Below are 16,480 nucleotides of genomic sequence, written 5' to 3' on the forward strand. Positions count from 1 at the left end.
AACAGTCATGCACACACATGGGTTTGGGTTTTTTTCTGTTTTATTATGGACTATTATCTTTAACTCGTAGACCGTTTTTTTTAATCTACTTTTGTGGAAGAAGAATTTAGGATAATCTAACTCCTGAGAAGCAAAGCTTCCTAAAATGCTGTAGCAGTTTTCAAAAAGAGCTAATAAAACTTCATAACACAATGCACTATTGTGTATTTTATATAGGTTGCCTTTTTTTTTTAGGAAAAATTGCTTCAGAATATCTTAGTTTATAAAAATGTATTGAACATTATAAGTGGAAGGATGTTAAAATTTAAAGCTCTTTCGATCTAACTTTGCAGGTTTAGGAGACAGACAAAACGTAGCCAAGTAATTTTCCTTTGCACTGTGTTAGAGGTATGTTGATCTATTACAAATCTCAAAACTTCCAATTTCAGCCTGATGAGACTAAAAGATGTTGACTATTAAAACAGTTACTGGTACAGCAGAAAAATACTACTCAGCATTCAGACTGGTGTGCTTAGCTGTACCTGCTTTATTTTGTACATTTGTTGCATTTTAAGGGAGGCTGAAGCTACTGATGGTTTTGAAATATTATAAACATTTGTGGTAGAAATTAATTACTGGCTAAATTGCAGGCTAGGCTGAAAAGGGTGCAAATGCAATTCAGTGTATGAAAATGTCTAAAATGTAATGTTAATATATACCTACAGCTTGTAGTAGATATAATTTGCAGCTGTTCATTCTCACATGTTCTTTCATACGTTTCTGAGCCCTGGGTCACAGGGAAGTGAAACCGATGGTGACTTGAGGGACTGTTTGTTTCAGCAGCTGGGTGTTTTGTTTTCTGGATGATTTCCACTCTTTTTTTTTGCAGCCAATGCATCTATAGAGGATGATAACTGAATTTTGCTCATGAGAGCATTTTGAAATCACCAGGGGCACAGTATTCACTTAAATGGGCCTTGGTTGCACTAAATAATGCTGTCAGTGCCTAGTTTGCTCCTGCTTTCTTAATAGCCTTCTCCTCATTTTGTAAAAATTATTGGTATATTGGTTTGATTGTCAGGCTTCTGAGCAATAGCAGTTACTACCCTAATTCTCTACAGACCTGCTAAATTGCCTCGGGCAAATTGGGGGATGGAGATATATATCCAGATTCCCTGTTACCCTGTACTCAAGATCTACTGACTATGTGCGCTGAAATAAAGCTACACGATTATCTAAGGAGAGCCATCATAGATAATTACAAAAATCCTGTCTGTGTCTGAAACGTGTTCAGTGAAAGGCAGCAGCTACCAGAACACAGCAAGAAAAGAAAACTCTCTAACAAGCGTCGTGTAAAGCTGTGATCTCTAACATCACTGTAGGCTAGAAGAGATTCGCTCCACTTCTGTGATGCTGATAAGAGTATGTTGAGTGTAAAACAATGTAAGCCATGTGATGCCGTCTGGTGGTGGTGGTGTTAGTAGCTACCTGCCTGTAAAGGTTAAATGAATAGACAAGGGGGAGCAAATATTCCTGTAGTCCTCTCTTGCCTGCCTAAAAAGTAAACAGAAAGGCTCCAGTGTGGCAGGGCAGGCGAGGAAGTATGGATTGCAGGGGAATTGAACAGCAAAGCGTTGATGGGATTTCTAGTACATCCTAAAACTGCTTTCTGCTGCTTCCACGAGGCACCGAGGAGCACTCTGAACTAACACTGTCCTCCCTCTAAAATTGTTGGCATAGGGTCACCGTGTGGGATAAGGTGGAGCTAGGGAGAGTGTTTTAAAAGCCGTTCAGCAAAGCTGTAAATTACAGTAGCCCATTGAGCTGTTCCAGTTTGCATCCAAGACCCAGTGAGTCTCCTGTGACCCGCTGCCTTGAAGGCTTGAAGGAATTAATTGGAAGGAATCTGAGGAATTAATGGAATTAATGACATTGAGATTGAGTTGTGCCTTATATGCTATACGTCTCCAGATCTGCATGTGTATGTTACTATAAACAGTCTTCCTGATGGGCTTGTCAAAGCATCAAAATCAAATAAAAAAGCTGGTACACTAATTATCAGTTTGAAATAGGCCGTGAGCCCTAAATAGGCCTTTGTTAGGAGTATTTCATTAGTTGAATTCATATTCCTATTTAGGTGTTAGGAAAAAACTAAATATAGACAGCTGTAGAAAAACTAAACAAAATAAACCCCAAGTACACAAAGAATTATAAATATATAATTTGCCGGATAGATAATACATTGTCCTGAGATGTCCTATAGTGCTCAAGTGAGTATGAGCCCTTTCAACTCTGTCCTTGAAGTCAGGGTTTAGGAGCGGTAGTAAAGATTTGTGATACCTTTAGTCAGTTTGCTTAGTGTCTGAGCATCTGTCTCTACAATAGGAGTAACAATACATTTATTCCATCACACGGTAGTGAGATTTAATGTCACAGAATTTATGTAGGTCTGGGTAAATTTGAAGTGCTGGACAAAGTAGGGTAGGTGCATGGCAGAAGGTCTGAACTCAGCGAATGAAAGGAAGGATCCTTCCGTCTGCTTTCTGATCTGCTAATGAAAGCTAATGAGTGCCAATAAACTAAACTAGGTTTTTTCATTGAGAAAAAAATAAGCATAAATTTTGACTTCCTTGCAATCCTATTAAAGAGTAGGAGACGTACTCAGCTCTCCTCTCAGCCTGGAGCATGCTGGAGCAGAACAGTTGTTCTGTACTACTTTGCTGCTGTTCCAGACAACCCAGTTTCTTCCCCATCCTTCAAAAACAAACCAATTAAAACAACCAAAAACCCTGTTGCTGAGAACAGCGTGTGATCTAAGAGCGAACTGTGAATTTGGAAATATATTTTCTTTATTCTTTCACAAGACAATTTGGCATTCATCGGAAAACTCCCTTTTAAGTGGTGCCGTTTGCCGCTTTGAGAGTGCAGAAGGTCTTGGCTGTAAAAGTTGCCTGTGGATTACAGTGATTTCCTGCGAGGTACTCCGCGTTGGCGCAGCTGGTGTCAGAGCAGCCTCTTACTGTGGCCCCTCGTGAGCTAGGCACAGGAGCTCCGTTCAGAAAGCCATCGTTACGCAGAGGCTGCCGGGGAGGGTGGAGGAGAGGGAAGGTCTTGCTGGAAACCAACCCGGAGTTCTGGGCAACTGGCAGGGTATGAAGGCTGGTGGCAATCCCTCTGGGGGGGGGGTGTCTTACGCATGTCTCTGCAAACAGGTCTGTGCAGGCCGCTGGATGTGAAGGCCTTCCAGGCACACAAACCTTTCTCGCCGAGCAGCACAGCGCGAGGGTGCTGCGGTGTGGATTTCGAAGGTTACATTTGTGTTGGCTGCATTCCTTGTTCACAGAGGAGGAAAGGCTGAAGACCTTTAGGCTATCGCTGGGTGGTAGCTATTTCAACTTGAAGACGTGTAGCTGCCTGAGAACAGCGTGCTTTTGTTTTGTTTTGTTTCTTTTTTTCTTCTGGTGGAAGTTTTATTAATTCATTGTGATTATTTTTAAGCAGTTGGCAGAGATGTGAATAGACGCTTTACTTCTCCAGAAGGCTTATGGAATAAAATTGCATAACTTTGTACTTTTCCTATGCAAAGCAGGATAAATTGGATGTAAATACAGCGGCCAGTCTCTGAAAGATTCCTTGGTTTCTTCCGACTCCTATTTATACCCAGTGAAATCCAGTGACTATAAAATGACCTCTGCTGCTATGAATTGCCTCACTGAGGGAGGAAAGAGGAGAAGCTTGGGTAGAGATACCGTGGCAAAACAGGAGGTGGAAGTCCTGTCCTAGGAGCTCTAATAAGGTTACAGCTAGCAGCAATGTGACCTGAGCAACAGGTCTCTAATCTTTTAAAAGGACCTTGTGTGCCTTCCAGAGAAGCATTACTTTCTTGTTTCTATGCTGTTAGTCTGTTTAATTGTGCTTTTTTTTTTTTTTTCCTGGATGCGATGAAAATAGGTAGAGCTGAAATTCCTCTGAGGCAAGGCCAACACTTGTTGCTAGATTGCTTATAGGATTAGGAAGTGTTTCTCAATAGGTTTCCAGTGGTTTGTGTGTATATATCTGTTATTCAGGGAATTATGCCAAATTCCGGTGACATTGGTTGAGATGTGAATTTGAACAGCTCTCAGCACAGAGGCCTCCTCTTTGCCTTCAGTCAGGGTAGCTGCTATGCCTTTGTGTCTGAAAACATCTACCTACTTCCCTCTAACGTGAGCATCACCGTTACAGCCTGTGCCTCTGTCACTTATAAACGAGATGGCTGTAATGGGTGCTTTTTCTTTCATCTGATTTAGATTAGCAACAGTTGTTAAATGTGGGCACTTGTCTGTTGCTTATGCCCACCGTGAAGGAGCTTCGTGCTTTCTTTGTTAGCTACAACCATTTCAGTACCACATGTAAAATTACTTTTCAGTATCTTTGCTAGTTAGGCCTTGATTAAACACCAGAAGTGGTGTTTGACTTTGAACGTAGGAATTTCATTTATTATAAGGCTTTTTACTTGTGATGGCTGGGCTCTGTAGAGTACTTGACATTATTTTAATTCTTCCCTACAGAAACCTGAGATGCTGGGGCTGGTGGCCGCTCATACTGGGTGGGTGTGGTGATTTGCTTGGATTTGGGTTGATAAACTGTTGGGTTTTCTCTTCTTTATTTGCTTTATACAAGACAAAATAGTTTACATTTTCTAAGAATGAAGATATGTGTATATATTTAATCTCCTCTCATAGTGATAGTTGCGATATGAGTATATTTGGTTTGCTCCTGGAGCCCAGAACTGTCTCAATTTGTGCAGAGGCTTTTCACCAGAGAAGCCCACTCTCCTGCGAGGTGAGCCCCTGCAGAGCATTGCTGCAGTAGGCAGCTTCGAGTACCCAATAGCTGTGGACACTTGAAATTCTCTCTTTAAAACTTATTTTGTTTAAGAGCTCTCAGTATTGCAGTTCAGACTTTCACTTTTTCTGTCTACAACTCCCTGATTTTACTGAAAATGCACAGTTTTGAGGAAGATTTCTTCCTTGTGAATATTAGGTACAAGTCCTGCTGATGTCGTTGACAATTTTTGACAGCTTTTGTGGCAAATGGCTACTGATGCTGAAGAAAATCTCCCTGAAGAAACAGGAGTTGAAAAAAAGATAATTCAGTGTGTAGCTTAGATGAAGATCACAAGTGCCCTATTACTATGACAGACAGTGGTAATTTAGGGTTTTTCCTTGAGCAGACCGATGCCAGTCTGGAGGAGCTGTGACAGGTTCCCAAGGAGAAGGCTGTGGTTCTCACAGCTGTTTGAAGCCTGCTGCTTCACCCCAGGTTTCTCACTGTTCCCTTTTTCTGTTTCCAGGGTTGGTGCCTGCCCCATCTGGCTTGTGGTATTGCTTGGTGCACTTTTCCTTTTGCTGGTGCCTCGACAATAGTCACCATTGTCTCGACCCCTTACTGACCCCTGGAATGCCTCATTAAAAGCTCTGTGCTTCAGGGGAAGGGAGAGGAGTCTTCTCAGGGACCGCTATGAAGAACGGCTGGGGATCAGTAAAACTTCTTTTCTTCCTTCTCTGGCAGGCAGAGTCAGCATCCCAGCCCTGCTGACTGTCACTTGTATTTGGTGCTCTCTAGTGACATTGCTTGAGACCAGTGAAAACCACAAAATACATGAACTAATAAGGGCGGAGTAATTTGGGGTTATTGCAAGTGTCCTTGTGCTTGCTCTCCCAGCTCAATAGGAAGCCTTTAATAAGAGTTTTCCTAAATGGCTGTGCATGCGAAATGGGGAATTCTGCTCCGTTCGTTTAACAAACAGCCATTTCATGAGAGAGTGGTGTTTTTTTTTTCCTCTTGGTACATTCCAAAAGACTTTATACCTTTGCTGGTTACTGATTGATAGTTCTGTGCTGAGCTCCCTTTAATTTTGCAATAAACTAACAAGGAGACTGAGACCACAAGTTTACAGAAAATGACTTATTTACTCAACTGGATTTACAAGGATGACAAAGTCAGATTTAGTAGTTTCAGTGTGGTCCTAGGACGGGCAGGAGGAGTACTTGAAAAATTGTACTGTATAAATAACCAAACAAAAAATAGTTTGCTTATTCTTCCGTGTAAAGTAGTCATATTTCAGTTCTTAGGCCAACTTTCTCCCAGGACCCGCAGGGGCTTTCCGCATATGCGGGAACTGTGCTGTTCCCAACAAACGGGGGTGTTGGGAGTTTAGGCACCTTAAATAAGTGTTTTTACTTTTCTGATGTGCTTCTGACTGGCATCTGCTGAAGTCACATCAGTGGAAGGAGATTCTATTTTCTCAACAACATGTAAAGATTTCAAGAGAACATAAACAGCAGTGTTGACTTATGGATTAATCTTAGAGGTAGCAATGACCTGTCTATAACATGAACACTATTTTCCTTGAGAATTTCTTGTTTCCATTTTTGTCTGGGAATCAGCACCTATAAAAATTGGGGAAGTGATCATAAGACTAGGCATTTTTTTTTAAGAAGTCTAAAATTAGGAACTTGAAAATGTGTTCCCACTGTCTCCTTGTGTTTATCTCCAGGTTTTCTAACAGTAAGGAAAAGGATTCATCTTACTGTCTTAACACTTCTAGTGGTTAGAAGGGGTTATTTTACAATCTAAGGTTGCTATGCTGAAGTAAAAATCATAAGATTGGGAAATTGTGTGGTCAGTCAATTGTGTGGTATTTTAAGTAGTAGACTTTTTCCCAGAAATTATTTTGAAATTTGAATCTCAGTGAATTTCTACAGTGTTTGTAATTCTGTCGGGATTGGAAGGCTGTGGACTGTAAATTTTCCTTTGTTGAATAGCTAGTTTAACCAGTTGCAAGTGAATAGACTGAAAGGTTAAAGGCAATGGTTCATTGATCTCCATAGAAGACTGCATGGGGCAAGTTTCCAGTGTTACTGAGCTGTCTAGCTGACCTTTTTGCCTTTTTTTTTTTTTTTCCCCTCTTCTTTAAGCAGTGAAGGATGTTTTCCATTCATGCACAGTCACTGGCTGAAGAAGCCCTACGCTCTTTAGTCATCACAAGGTAGAACCAGAAAGCAGTAACACAACCTCTTACCTGTTGCGCATGTCAGGACACAGTTGTATGTGGAGAGCTGTAATTTTTTTGTGACTCTTAGTGCCTTAGTGATAATGAAAGTATCTCTGGTAACAAAAATATTTTGTTCCATTACTTGATGGTGGAAATAGGAGCTCCTCTTAAAATACCGGGTATTTTATAAAATACAACGTATTTTAATGTGATAACATTAAAATATCATGTAGCAATGTTCTCCCTGTTGAGTGTTCCGCTGGAAGATAATGAACTCACGATTGGCATCAAACCTCTTAAGTGGAAGCTATGCTTGGCTGGTAATGACGCCCAGTATCTGACAAAAGGAACCACAATAGAGGCAAGTTTTCCTTACCGACTTAGGCTGAGAACTTGGCAGGTCTCCTGTACTAAACAGGGCAAATCTAATCTGTACTTTAATGGCAAATCTCCAGTGAAAAGTTGAGGAAGTGCTATTGCTAATTCAGCGCAAGGCACTCTTTCTAATAAGCCTGCTTGGACTTGTGACCCAGCCTGTTTCCAGGCGCTGTTTAGCCACAAGAGGTGGTTTCTTTCAAGTGTGGCACCTAGCAGACCAAAGGGAGATACTCTAACCTTCTTCTTCATAATGTGGGTGATTTGTAACATATGGGATCATTAAGATCAGAACTATCATCATATTCTGTGCACACATGTATGAATCACTGTGTGAGACTCAGCTGATTCTGTCCATGCACAAATGTGACTACTCATCAGAGAGTCACACAGCTCTCTCACTCCTTATCTCCTTTGTCTACCTGTATATTCTTTCCAAATTACACTCAGGCTTAACCTTTCTCTCAGACACCTATTTGCAACTTTCTGAATACACTGAACCATTTCAGAGGATAGCAGAATGGAGTGGAAGGGTGTCTTTCAGGTTGGTGAAGGAGACTTTGGGGAGAAGTTAATACATTCTTTAGATGTGACACTGATATCAAGTGGTATCAACATTCAGGGTTTCCAGTTGAGCGTCTGTAGGATTGGGGACTGCTGAAAACATAGGGTCTTGTTTGAATGGCACTATTTACTGCCAAGGTATTTTTGACCTAAGTTTTACTCCGGGAAAAAAGAAATCGTAGCACTTTCCAGTAAGGGTATGTGATTGAAATTTTGAAGATAGATGTATGTATTCAGAGGAATTCTCTAAATGTGAGTGTCGTAACTTCTCTCTTTGGAACCGGACCTGAGTAAGAGCCAGCTTTTTTTCTTTCGTTAGCAACCCATGGCTTGTTTGGGCCAGTGAGGGTCTGGAGCACTCTGCACACCTGCAGAGTGAGGTTCAAACTGTGTTATGGTAGGTGCACAAAGATAAGCATTAATTGTTTGATAATAGGAGTACCAATATCTGATGGAATAATTTTGCAGTAAGTGAAGCTGCAGAAGTGTGACAGGAAATTTGATGTCAAATTTAGTGCTTGGCTAACAGCCTCTTGGCTTGTACTTATGGGAGAACCGAATCTCTGCATTAGCTCTGCAGGCTTGCAGAAATGAGGAATAATTTTCAGTTAATTCCAAAATAAGCATTCTGTACATGCATATGGCTTCATCTCAGAGGAAGTGTGCTTATTCAAGATAGTATTTAAACATGTATTTAAGCAAATGTTTAACTATCAGTGAAGTCATGGAACTAAGAATACACTTAATTCCCATCCTCAGAGCAAGCCAGAGAGGAACATTTACTTGGGTAGGACTCTGCGTTTTTAAACTGACTTTTTAAACAGTGTAACAGGGTGTCTAGGATATTAGTATCACATAGTTATTGAAGGACACATCAGAAATTGAAATCTAAGTTCAGAGGCGTAGATTGAGTTAAACAGAAAAGGTAAAGAAGATTTACAGTCCTACAGTGAACAGTGCTGTGGAGTTCGTGGTTAAAGAGGAGGCCAAAAAAGCTGACAGATATAAAAACATGCAGTTGCATTATACTTGTTCATTTTTCTTTTGATTTTTGAAGCCTTTAAAGTTAGTTCCCTTTGAAGGAGAGCAGTATGAAATATGGTGTGTTCATGTCTTTTTTTCATTTAAAAAAGATCCTTAAGCACGGTAGCTTTTCTTTAAAATGTGGTGTATAAATAATAAAATAAGTGATGGCACAGTACAAAGATTATTTTGGCACAGGTCTGGGATGACTGCATTGCTTACAGAGCATTTGACACTTGTGAATAATGCGATCGTTGCAAAAGTGCCAATGAAAACTTCATACCCCACCAGTGCATGTGCATGTATAAGTTCGTTAGTGCGTTCTGTTTCAGCACATTTTCTAGTACCGGATCGAGGAAAAGCTTCAGTGTTGTGCCATATTGTTGCCATATTGATGGTTGCCAGAAGAGTCTCAATGGACAGGTGAGGCTGTGTTTTTTTGTGACATGGTGAAAACAAAGTGAAAACAGTGTTAAGAAAAGGTCTTGCATCCTGTTCCTTATCCCTCCTGACTCTTGGCTGCCCACTCCTTTCATTTGCCTTGAATCAGTTTTGACGTTCATCCTATCACAAGGATGAACTTGCTCACTAAAATAGAAGATAAGTACCCTGGCAAGAAGAAAGGAAAAAGTGACTTTTTTTTCTTCTTTGTTATTAAATTGAATCTTATCTTGTAATCTCATTAACAGGACAGCCAGCAGTGGCTGCAAGGGGTTTTGTGTGCCAGGCCCTTTTCTGTCTGCTTTTGGGTGCTTATAGGTGCACACAGCCACTCTGGGGGAAACAGCAGCGGGGTGCGATGTGCTTCCTGTGTGTTTGCTGTTGGCAGTATTGCAAGTTGTACCTTAAGAACCTTAGCCTAGATGTAAGACCAAACAAGGCTGTTACCTGCTATATCTGTGTTCACTGCAGTGGTCATAAATGCCCAGTCCCAAACGGTGCAACCTATGGTTAAGCTGGGCAGGGTGGTGGTAGCCAACTGAAGTTTGTCCAGAGCTTGCAGTCAGTAGCACAAGAGCAAGACGGACATCACTACGAGGCTCTGAAGGTCTTGAACTCCTGTTGAGTAGATGAAGATTTGACTTACAAACTTTTCGATTTAGTCCTGTTGATAGAGGCCATAAAGCTCTTGGGCACCGCGGTGCCTGTTTACAAGCACAGAGATGCGTGGGCCCACGAGAGCAGGGAGGAAGAGTTATGGTCCTGGTAAACGTCTCAGACTCTATCACATTGTTGGTAGCTCACGTCATGCTGCCTGAAGAAGACGCAAAACCCCACAGCAGCACTGCTGCCATTATGACTCTGTGATCTGATACAGCTTCTGTGGGATCTTGAAAGAGAAAGAGAAAAAGAAAATGGAGAGTGTGTCATATCGCATTACTGAAACTGTTGGAAAGGAGGAGGAAGCCATGACCATAGGGAGGGGAGGAACAGTGGAGGGAAGAGCAGAGAAATTCCTCTTCCTTTTAGCAATGGCAAGCTGTTAATTTATTCCAGTAGCATCATGAAACCGCGTCCTCAGAGTAGGATGCGTAGGATCATGTGTAGGATTCCTTTCTCCCTTCCTCCTGTGTCAAATACAGCTGAAGACAGGCCATTAATTTCAAAGAGAGTCTGTTTGGAGTGGAGTCTGTTCTCAGTGCAAGTAGGAGGATCACTTTGGTTCTTTAAAAAAAAAAAAGAAAAAGTAATTTCTGAAGTTTTTGCCAGTCTGCTAAGTGGACACCAATTGTAATTGCGGAAAGTACTGCTGCTTAGAGATCCAAAGCGTTAGGAGATAATGGTGTTTACAGCTGTGTTCTCTCTGTGGTGTTCGCAGTGTGTGCTGTAATGCTTTATGTTACTAGGAAAAAGTATATGTTCAGAGGTGCAAGAAAAACTGTTCATCTCTTGCAAACAAGACGATTGCTGCTGCTGTCAGAGGAGAGCTCTGTGTGGGTACTACAGTCTGTTGTTTATCAGAATCTTGTGATCCTGAAAAACACTGAAAAATCCTCTTGCATAGAGATAACCCTGTGAAATTTAGTACTTTTGTGCTTCGGATCAGTGGGGGTGTATCCCTACAGCACCTTTCTCCACGACACTGTGGAGAAGAAAGTGTATAAGCTGTGTGGAAATTACTAGGAAAATAGATTTCCTATTTGCCTATGAAGAAAATGATGCTTTTTGTAAGAAGCATCAAATGGTTCATTGAAGAATGAAGCTCTTCAGAACAGTAGTTTCATTTTAGGTGGCTTTATATATCAACATACTGTTGTTCAGTATTTCATCTTTTTAACAATATCCCTTTTCCTGCACTTCTTGCAATTATCTCTTTCAGTTTCTGGTAGTTCAATATTTTCTGAGTGTTGAATTTGCTAAAGGTCAGAATAGAGGGTTGCCTGGATGCTGTGCCTGGAGGATTCCAGTCTTCTCGCCTAGGTTGCTCTCTGCCTTCCAGTAGCTATAAAAATTAATTTCCCTTCCCCCTCTCCCTGTCTGTTTGCAGGTTATCTTGACGAATCAGATTACCACATCATTGAGCAATGGCGTTGCGATCCAGGCAGACCTGGTGTCTCCAGCTGATGATTTGTCCCTGTCTGAAGGTAAGAGATCCCTTGTATCAGGACTGAAACTCCACACTGACACAAATCTGCATTGTAACTTGCAGTCTTCTGTTGAAATACAGGGGTCTGCGAGAGTCGAGTTATCAAGCCTAACAGAAAACACTCTGGGAAGAAAAATAATTTTTCAGTTTCTCTGAAACGCCAGTTAAAAAGAAAGTAAGTGTATTAACTAGAAGGGTCTGACACTTCCTAAGGGCTGGGAATGAGTTTTCGAGCTGTGTCAGTCCTATAACGTGTTCCTCAGCATTGTGCTTTCATTCACATGCATTTAGAGCATTATTTTCTCAGTCTTCTGAAGCTGCTGCTAGAGTTAATGCACAAGTTAGGCTACAAATTTGATCTTATCTAATGATTATCAGTGATTCCAAAGAGAAAGAGCCCAGTCACAAATGAAGGAGAGTGAATTCTCAGGCCCGTCCCTTGCATTATGCTCACCTGGTTTTCAAGTACGGTGCCTCAAATTGCAGGTGTCGACATTGTGTGAATGTAGCATGAAGTTTTGTGTGATGCCATATACTACTTTTCATCTTCATGTTTCTTTTTTCTGCACAGAATTACAGACAAGCACACACTTTTAGGTAATAGTGAGGACTTATTGTGCTAAGAAAAGATAATTCTGAATCAAGTTTTGCAAAGTAATATAATAATTTCAGCTTTCCCCACTTGCAAAGAATAGTCAGGGTACCCTCAGTCCAGGAGAGATGCAGAGAAGTTTGCTATTTAGAGTTCAGCTCATGCATAGACACAAATGTATGATGTAAAGCAATGCTCATCTTTCCTGCAAAGGCATGGAAATCGCATGTAGACTTTCTACTCTGTATAATAGGGGTATTTCCCTCTTTCTCTCCTTGTTGCACTTTCTGGTGGTTCTGATCAGCTTACGGTGGTTCTGAGTGATCACAAGCAGGGCTCTCAAACTTGTCTGACTAAACACAAGAACGGCTTGGTGGCAAAACCAACTAAACAGTGGCTGAAGCTGACATTACTTCTGCAACTCATTTCAATGGACAAGAGAAAGAGGTTGAAGACAGATTAAACAGAATGTCAAAGAGTAGCAGATATCTCCAATGTAATGCTTTAATGCTGATTGATGTGTTTACTTCATAATTTTGTCAATAGGAGCTTGGGCAAAACATGGCCCATTAAATCATTTTGGAATTGTGCTTGCGGCTTTTGTTGGCTCCATCCGTTGACAAAGTATCTCTGAAGTTCATTGCTTGAATATTGCTCCCTATCTATGTCAGAAAGAGTTGAAATTTGGTAACTAGATTTGGAAGAGGAAGGCATCATTTTTCATCTTTATGATTTCCTTCTTGGCACGAACTTGTTGCACAGTCTCATTAAATGCTCTTGATTGCAGTACTTGTGCTTTTCTTTGTCCTTTGGAATTGCTCTGTATGAGCTTCCTCTGAAAGAAAAGCATAGCTGACCCTGAAGTGGAAGTAATAACAAAATATGTTGTCAGTAAAACGTATTTTTTTCTTGTGGTTAACATATTTGAAGAGTCTTTGGAAAAAGCATGGAATAGTTGTAATCTTTCTAAATTTTCCTGCAAATGTGAAAGATTCTCAGTGCTGTATATGAGCCATAATTCAATAGTATTCTTAAATCAGGACCATGTAAGAGATGGTATAATGATTTTTATAGCAGTTACAACATACTAATGAAGCTATCATGTTGTGTCTAAACTCTCTACCACCATTATTTTTCACCTTTTAACCCAAGAATGGGTTCAAATGTGTTGGCGCTCCTGTGTGTGTTGTTTTCCTTGTTTTTAGTTAAGGGTCTGAAGTAGTAAAATGTGCCAGCATGACACTTGTTGAAAATGGAAACCTTTGGCCTCGGAACAAGAACAGCATAGACAGCAGCAGTGCAGGCTCCTTTGGTAATCCAAGTTTTTTCAAGGGATGCCGGGGTTATAAGCTTCTTTCCTTCTCTCCTTTCCTTCCCTCTTCTGTCGACTAACGTTGACACAGCATTTACATACTGTATTGTATAAAGGGGGAGCACAGTGCATCTCCACACTATGTGGGTTTCTCCATCTTTCCTATCCATAATATGGTTGCTTCTGGATTTCCAGTTTGCTTCAATTTTAACCCATTCAGTCTACCTGTGAGAAAAAGTGGAATTTCAGGCCCATTCAGCATTTGATTTCTGTGTTTATCTTGCTATCAAAAATTACAGATATAGCCAGTGTTTTTCTTTTTTAACATCGGGGTGTTGACGTGTCCTGAGAAAGTCCCCTCTAATTTATTTCATGTTAGCTATTGAACAGCCTGAAAGTACCAATATTTTATACTTATGACAATCTCGAGTACTCTAGGAATCCTTAATGAATTAGTCTTCTAGGATTAGTCTGATACTCATAATGCTTACTGCTATTTTCCAACTGTAGAATTTGCAGGAAAGAGTAGTAGGTGAGTAGCCCAAGTGCACCAAGTGGATATGTTGCAGAGGCAGGAACAGAGGCCAGATTCATGACTGGGTTCTTACCTCATTCTTCCTTTTCACTCATCACCAGCTGAAGCTGAATTTGAACCAGTGACCGAGATGTGAAAGGACCCATAGCACATTATTAGTCCTGTAGGCAACTCAGACCCCTTGGTTTGTATATGTCTAGTATGTTGTTTTAATCCTATCTGAAATCAGAGTCCTGTCACTGCAAATGGTTTGCTAAAAGGGTAATCTTTCTTAGAGGCAGAAATGAAAATTTCAAACTGAATGTGTTATTAGAAAGAAATGGAATGTTACAGTGGCTTTTGGTTTTGCTTCTGATTGTGCTTTAGAAGGGAATTGCTTGGGTTATGTGTTAGATTGGGCAAGAAACCAAGGAAGCTGTTCATCTGATGTGTGACAGAAAGTTAATCTGATGAACAAGCTGAAAGGATATTGTCAAGCTGTTTCAGGCTCAAAGCTTGTCTTCTGTAAAACTGTAATCTTGCGCATGAAAACTTGTGTCCTAAAACTGTTAGATTTTTATGAGAACGTTAAAGGCTTTATAAAAGCAGTGCTGAGTGTAAAATCCTGCCACTTACGTGGCAATGTAAGAATTGTTGAACTGCGTTTGTTGGTGGTACTTGTAGGAACTGATTATGTCCAGCTAAATTCCCAGATCTGTGCATGCTACTGCTTCAAGACAGAAAACAAAGTGCTTAGTTTGCTACAAATTAAAGTGGTGAATAAAATACGAAAGTTCCTGTAGCTGTGGGCTGAGTCTTTGCATTTATTTGGCCTTTACAGGCTTGCCAGATTATCATCTGAAGGAGTTCAGTAAGACTAATAATGTTTTTCTGAAGCTCTAAAATTCTTAGGCACATAAAGCTGTCACTTCTTCTCTAGGAAGCAAACTCAGTTTTCATCTATAGGCATACCATTCTTACGTAGTCTTCTTGCAAACCCTGTCATTGTCAGGGACAGACTGGACCATGTTGTGAATACTGCTATTTCGCGTTCATCCTTGCTTTATGAAATAGCCTCTGTTTAGCTCTTCCAGTCAAAGACAACTTTGAGAAGCCTAAAGTTATTTTAGATTGCAGAGATGGTCGTGTGAGCCCTGGACTGTCACTGGGTTTCAAGATGTGGCCTGAAGAACTACTATTTTATTATTTAAACATGTAAAAAGTAGCCCTTAACCCAATTAAAATGTAAAAAGTAGCCCTTAACCCAATTAAAATATTTTTTAGTAATTAAAAAAAAAAAGATTTAAGCTGCATTAGGCTAAGTGAATAATGGAGGGCAAACAAAATGTTTTGTATGACTGTTAATTGATGGTTTTAAACAAGTTATCTGTGGCTGTGACTGTACTATTTTTCTTATTTCTGCAAAGTCCAGATGACTGGATTATAGCTAATGTAGAGGGTCGTTAAAAATTAATTTTAAGCCTGTGTGTTTGAGTGATAGCTGGACGGTGAAATTTGTGTGTTTCATTTGTGTGCTGTGAAGAGATAGGACCGTATGACCTACTTGAGGTCCCTTCTAGTCCACCAGTGCCTATCCTATTAATGTATCTTCCAGCTGCAAGCTCTGACTTCCTCTTGCAGACATCAAAGCCAAACTCCATCTTTCTTGGAAAAAGCTCAGGGGCGTGTTGGCACGAACAAGAGCAGCATCCCCCTCCCAGTGCGCACAAAGTGTCAGGCAAAAAAAGGAATGCTGTCTCAGGCTTCTTCAGTCTCAGCTAGCACTTTCAAATATTTGTTTGGAAAAGTCAGAATTATTTTGTGTTTAAAACTGTCTGTAAACTTGTGCTAGCTCTGGGGAGGCCAGCGTTCAATCTTCTGCCATTTGTGTTCATCAAGCTGTTTGTCATAGCATTGTATATTTTTAGTGCACGGTGTGAGCAATGAGTTTAGTCTGACCTTTTCATCTTTGTTGCTGTGATCTTGAATTCTTTTAAGCTGTTGAGCAGAAGTAGGCTTTCGTGTTGTGGAGACTGGAGAAAACTAAGTTACCATAATATCTCCCACCCACAGGATTTTCCTGCTTTAGTTCAGGGGTAGAAGATTTGAAGCTGGAGTTTTTCCCTTCTTTGCTTTGCACTTGATCTCCTGTCAGATTGTGGTTAAATCATTTTATTCTTCGAGCCTCAGTTTACCGTTTTTTAAATATGGGGATATGTTTTTATTTTGCAACTTATTTTTTTTCTTTCTTAATATTTCAAGATATTCCTATGGGGAAAATAATGAGATGACCTGCTGTTCACCCCAGAGTAAGACCAGTTCTTTAGTTTATTACTGCTCTCCCTTCAAATCCCTTTTTTTTAATCCTGGTGCTGAATGGAGAGAAAACACTCAAGGAATTGCCAAGAGAACTGAGGGGGCCACGGAGATCAGAGGCTGTTGGTTGGTTTTGCTTTGTTTATTTATTGCTTTATGTATACACTTATGCTTAAGGT

General features: G+C 40.5%; 1 protein-coding gene across 7 annotated transcripts in view; it reads left to right on the forward strand.

Moving 5' to 3' along the window:
- Positions 1-16,480, forward strand: part of RAD51B (RAD51 paralog B) — a 419,926-nt gene that overhangs the window by 172,277 nt on the left and 231,169 nt on the right. For all 7 annotated transcript variants that reach the window (XR_008466383.1, XR_008466384.1, XM_054201146.1 and 4 more), the window contains exon 8: positions 11,469-11,565. Coding sequence is in view for 5 of the 7 variants with exons in the window: in XM_054201146.1 (XP_054057121.1) it covers positions 11,469-11,565 (97 nt within the window). In the remaining 2 variants the exon portion in view is untranslated. The remainder of the gene's footprint in view (positions 1-11,468; positions 11,566-16,480) is intronic.

The sequence above is a fragment of the Rissa tridactyla genome, chromosome 4 (genome assembly GCF_028500815.1).
Source record: "Rissa tridactyla isolate bRisTri1 chromosome 4, bRisTri1.patW.cur.20221130, whole genome shotgun sequence".
Lineage (NCBI taxonomy): Eukaryota > Metazoa > Chordata > Aves > Charadriiformes > Laridae > Rissa > Rissa tridactyla.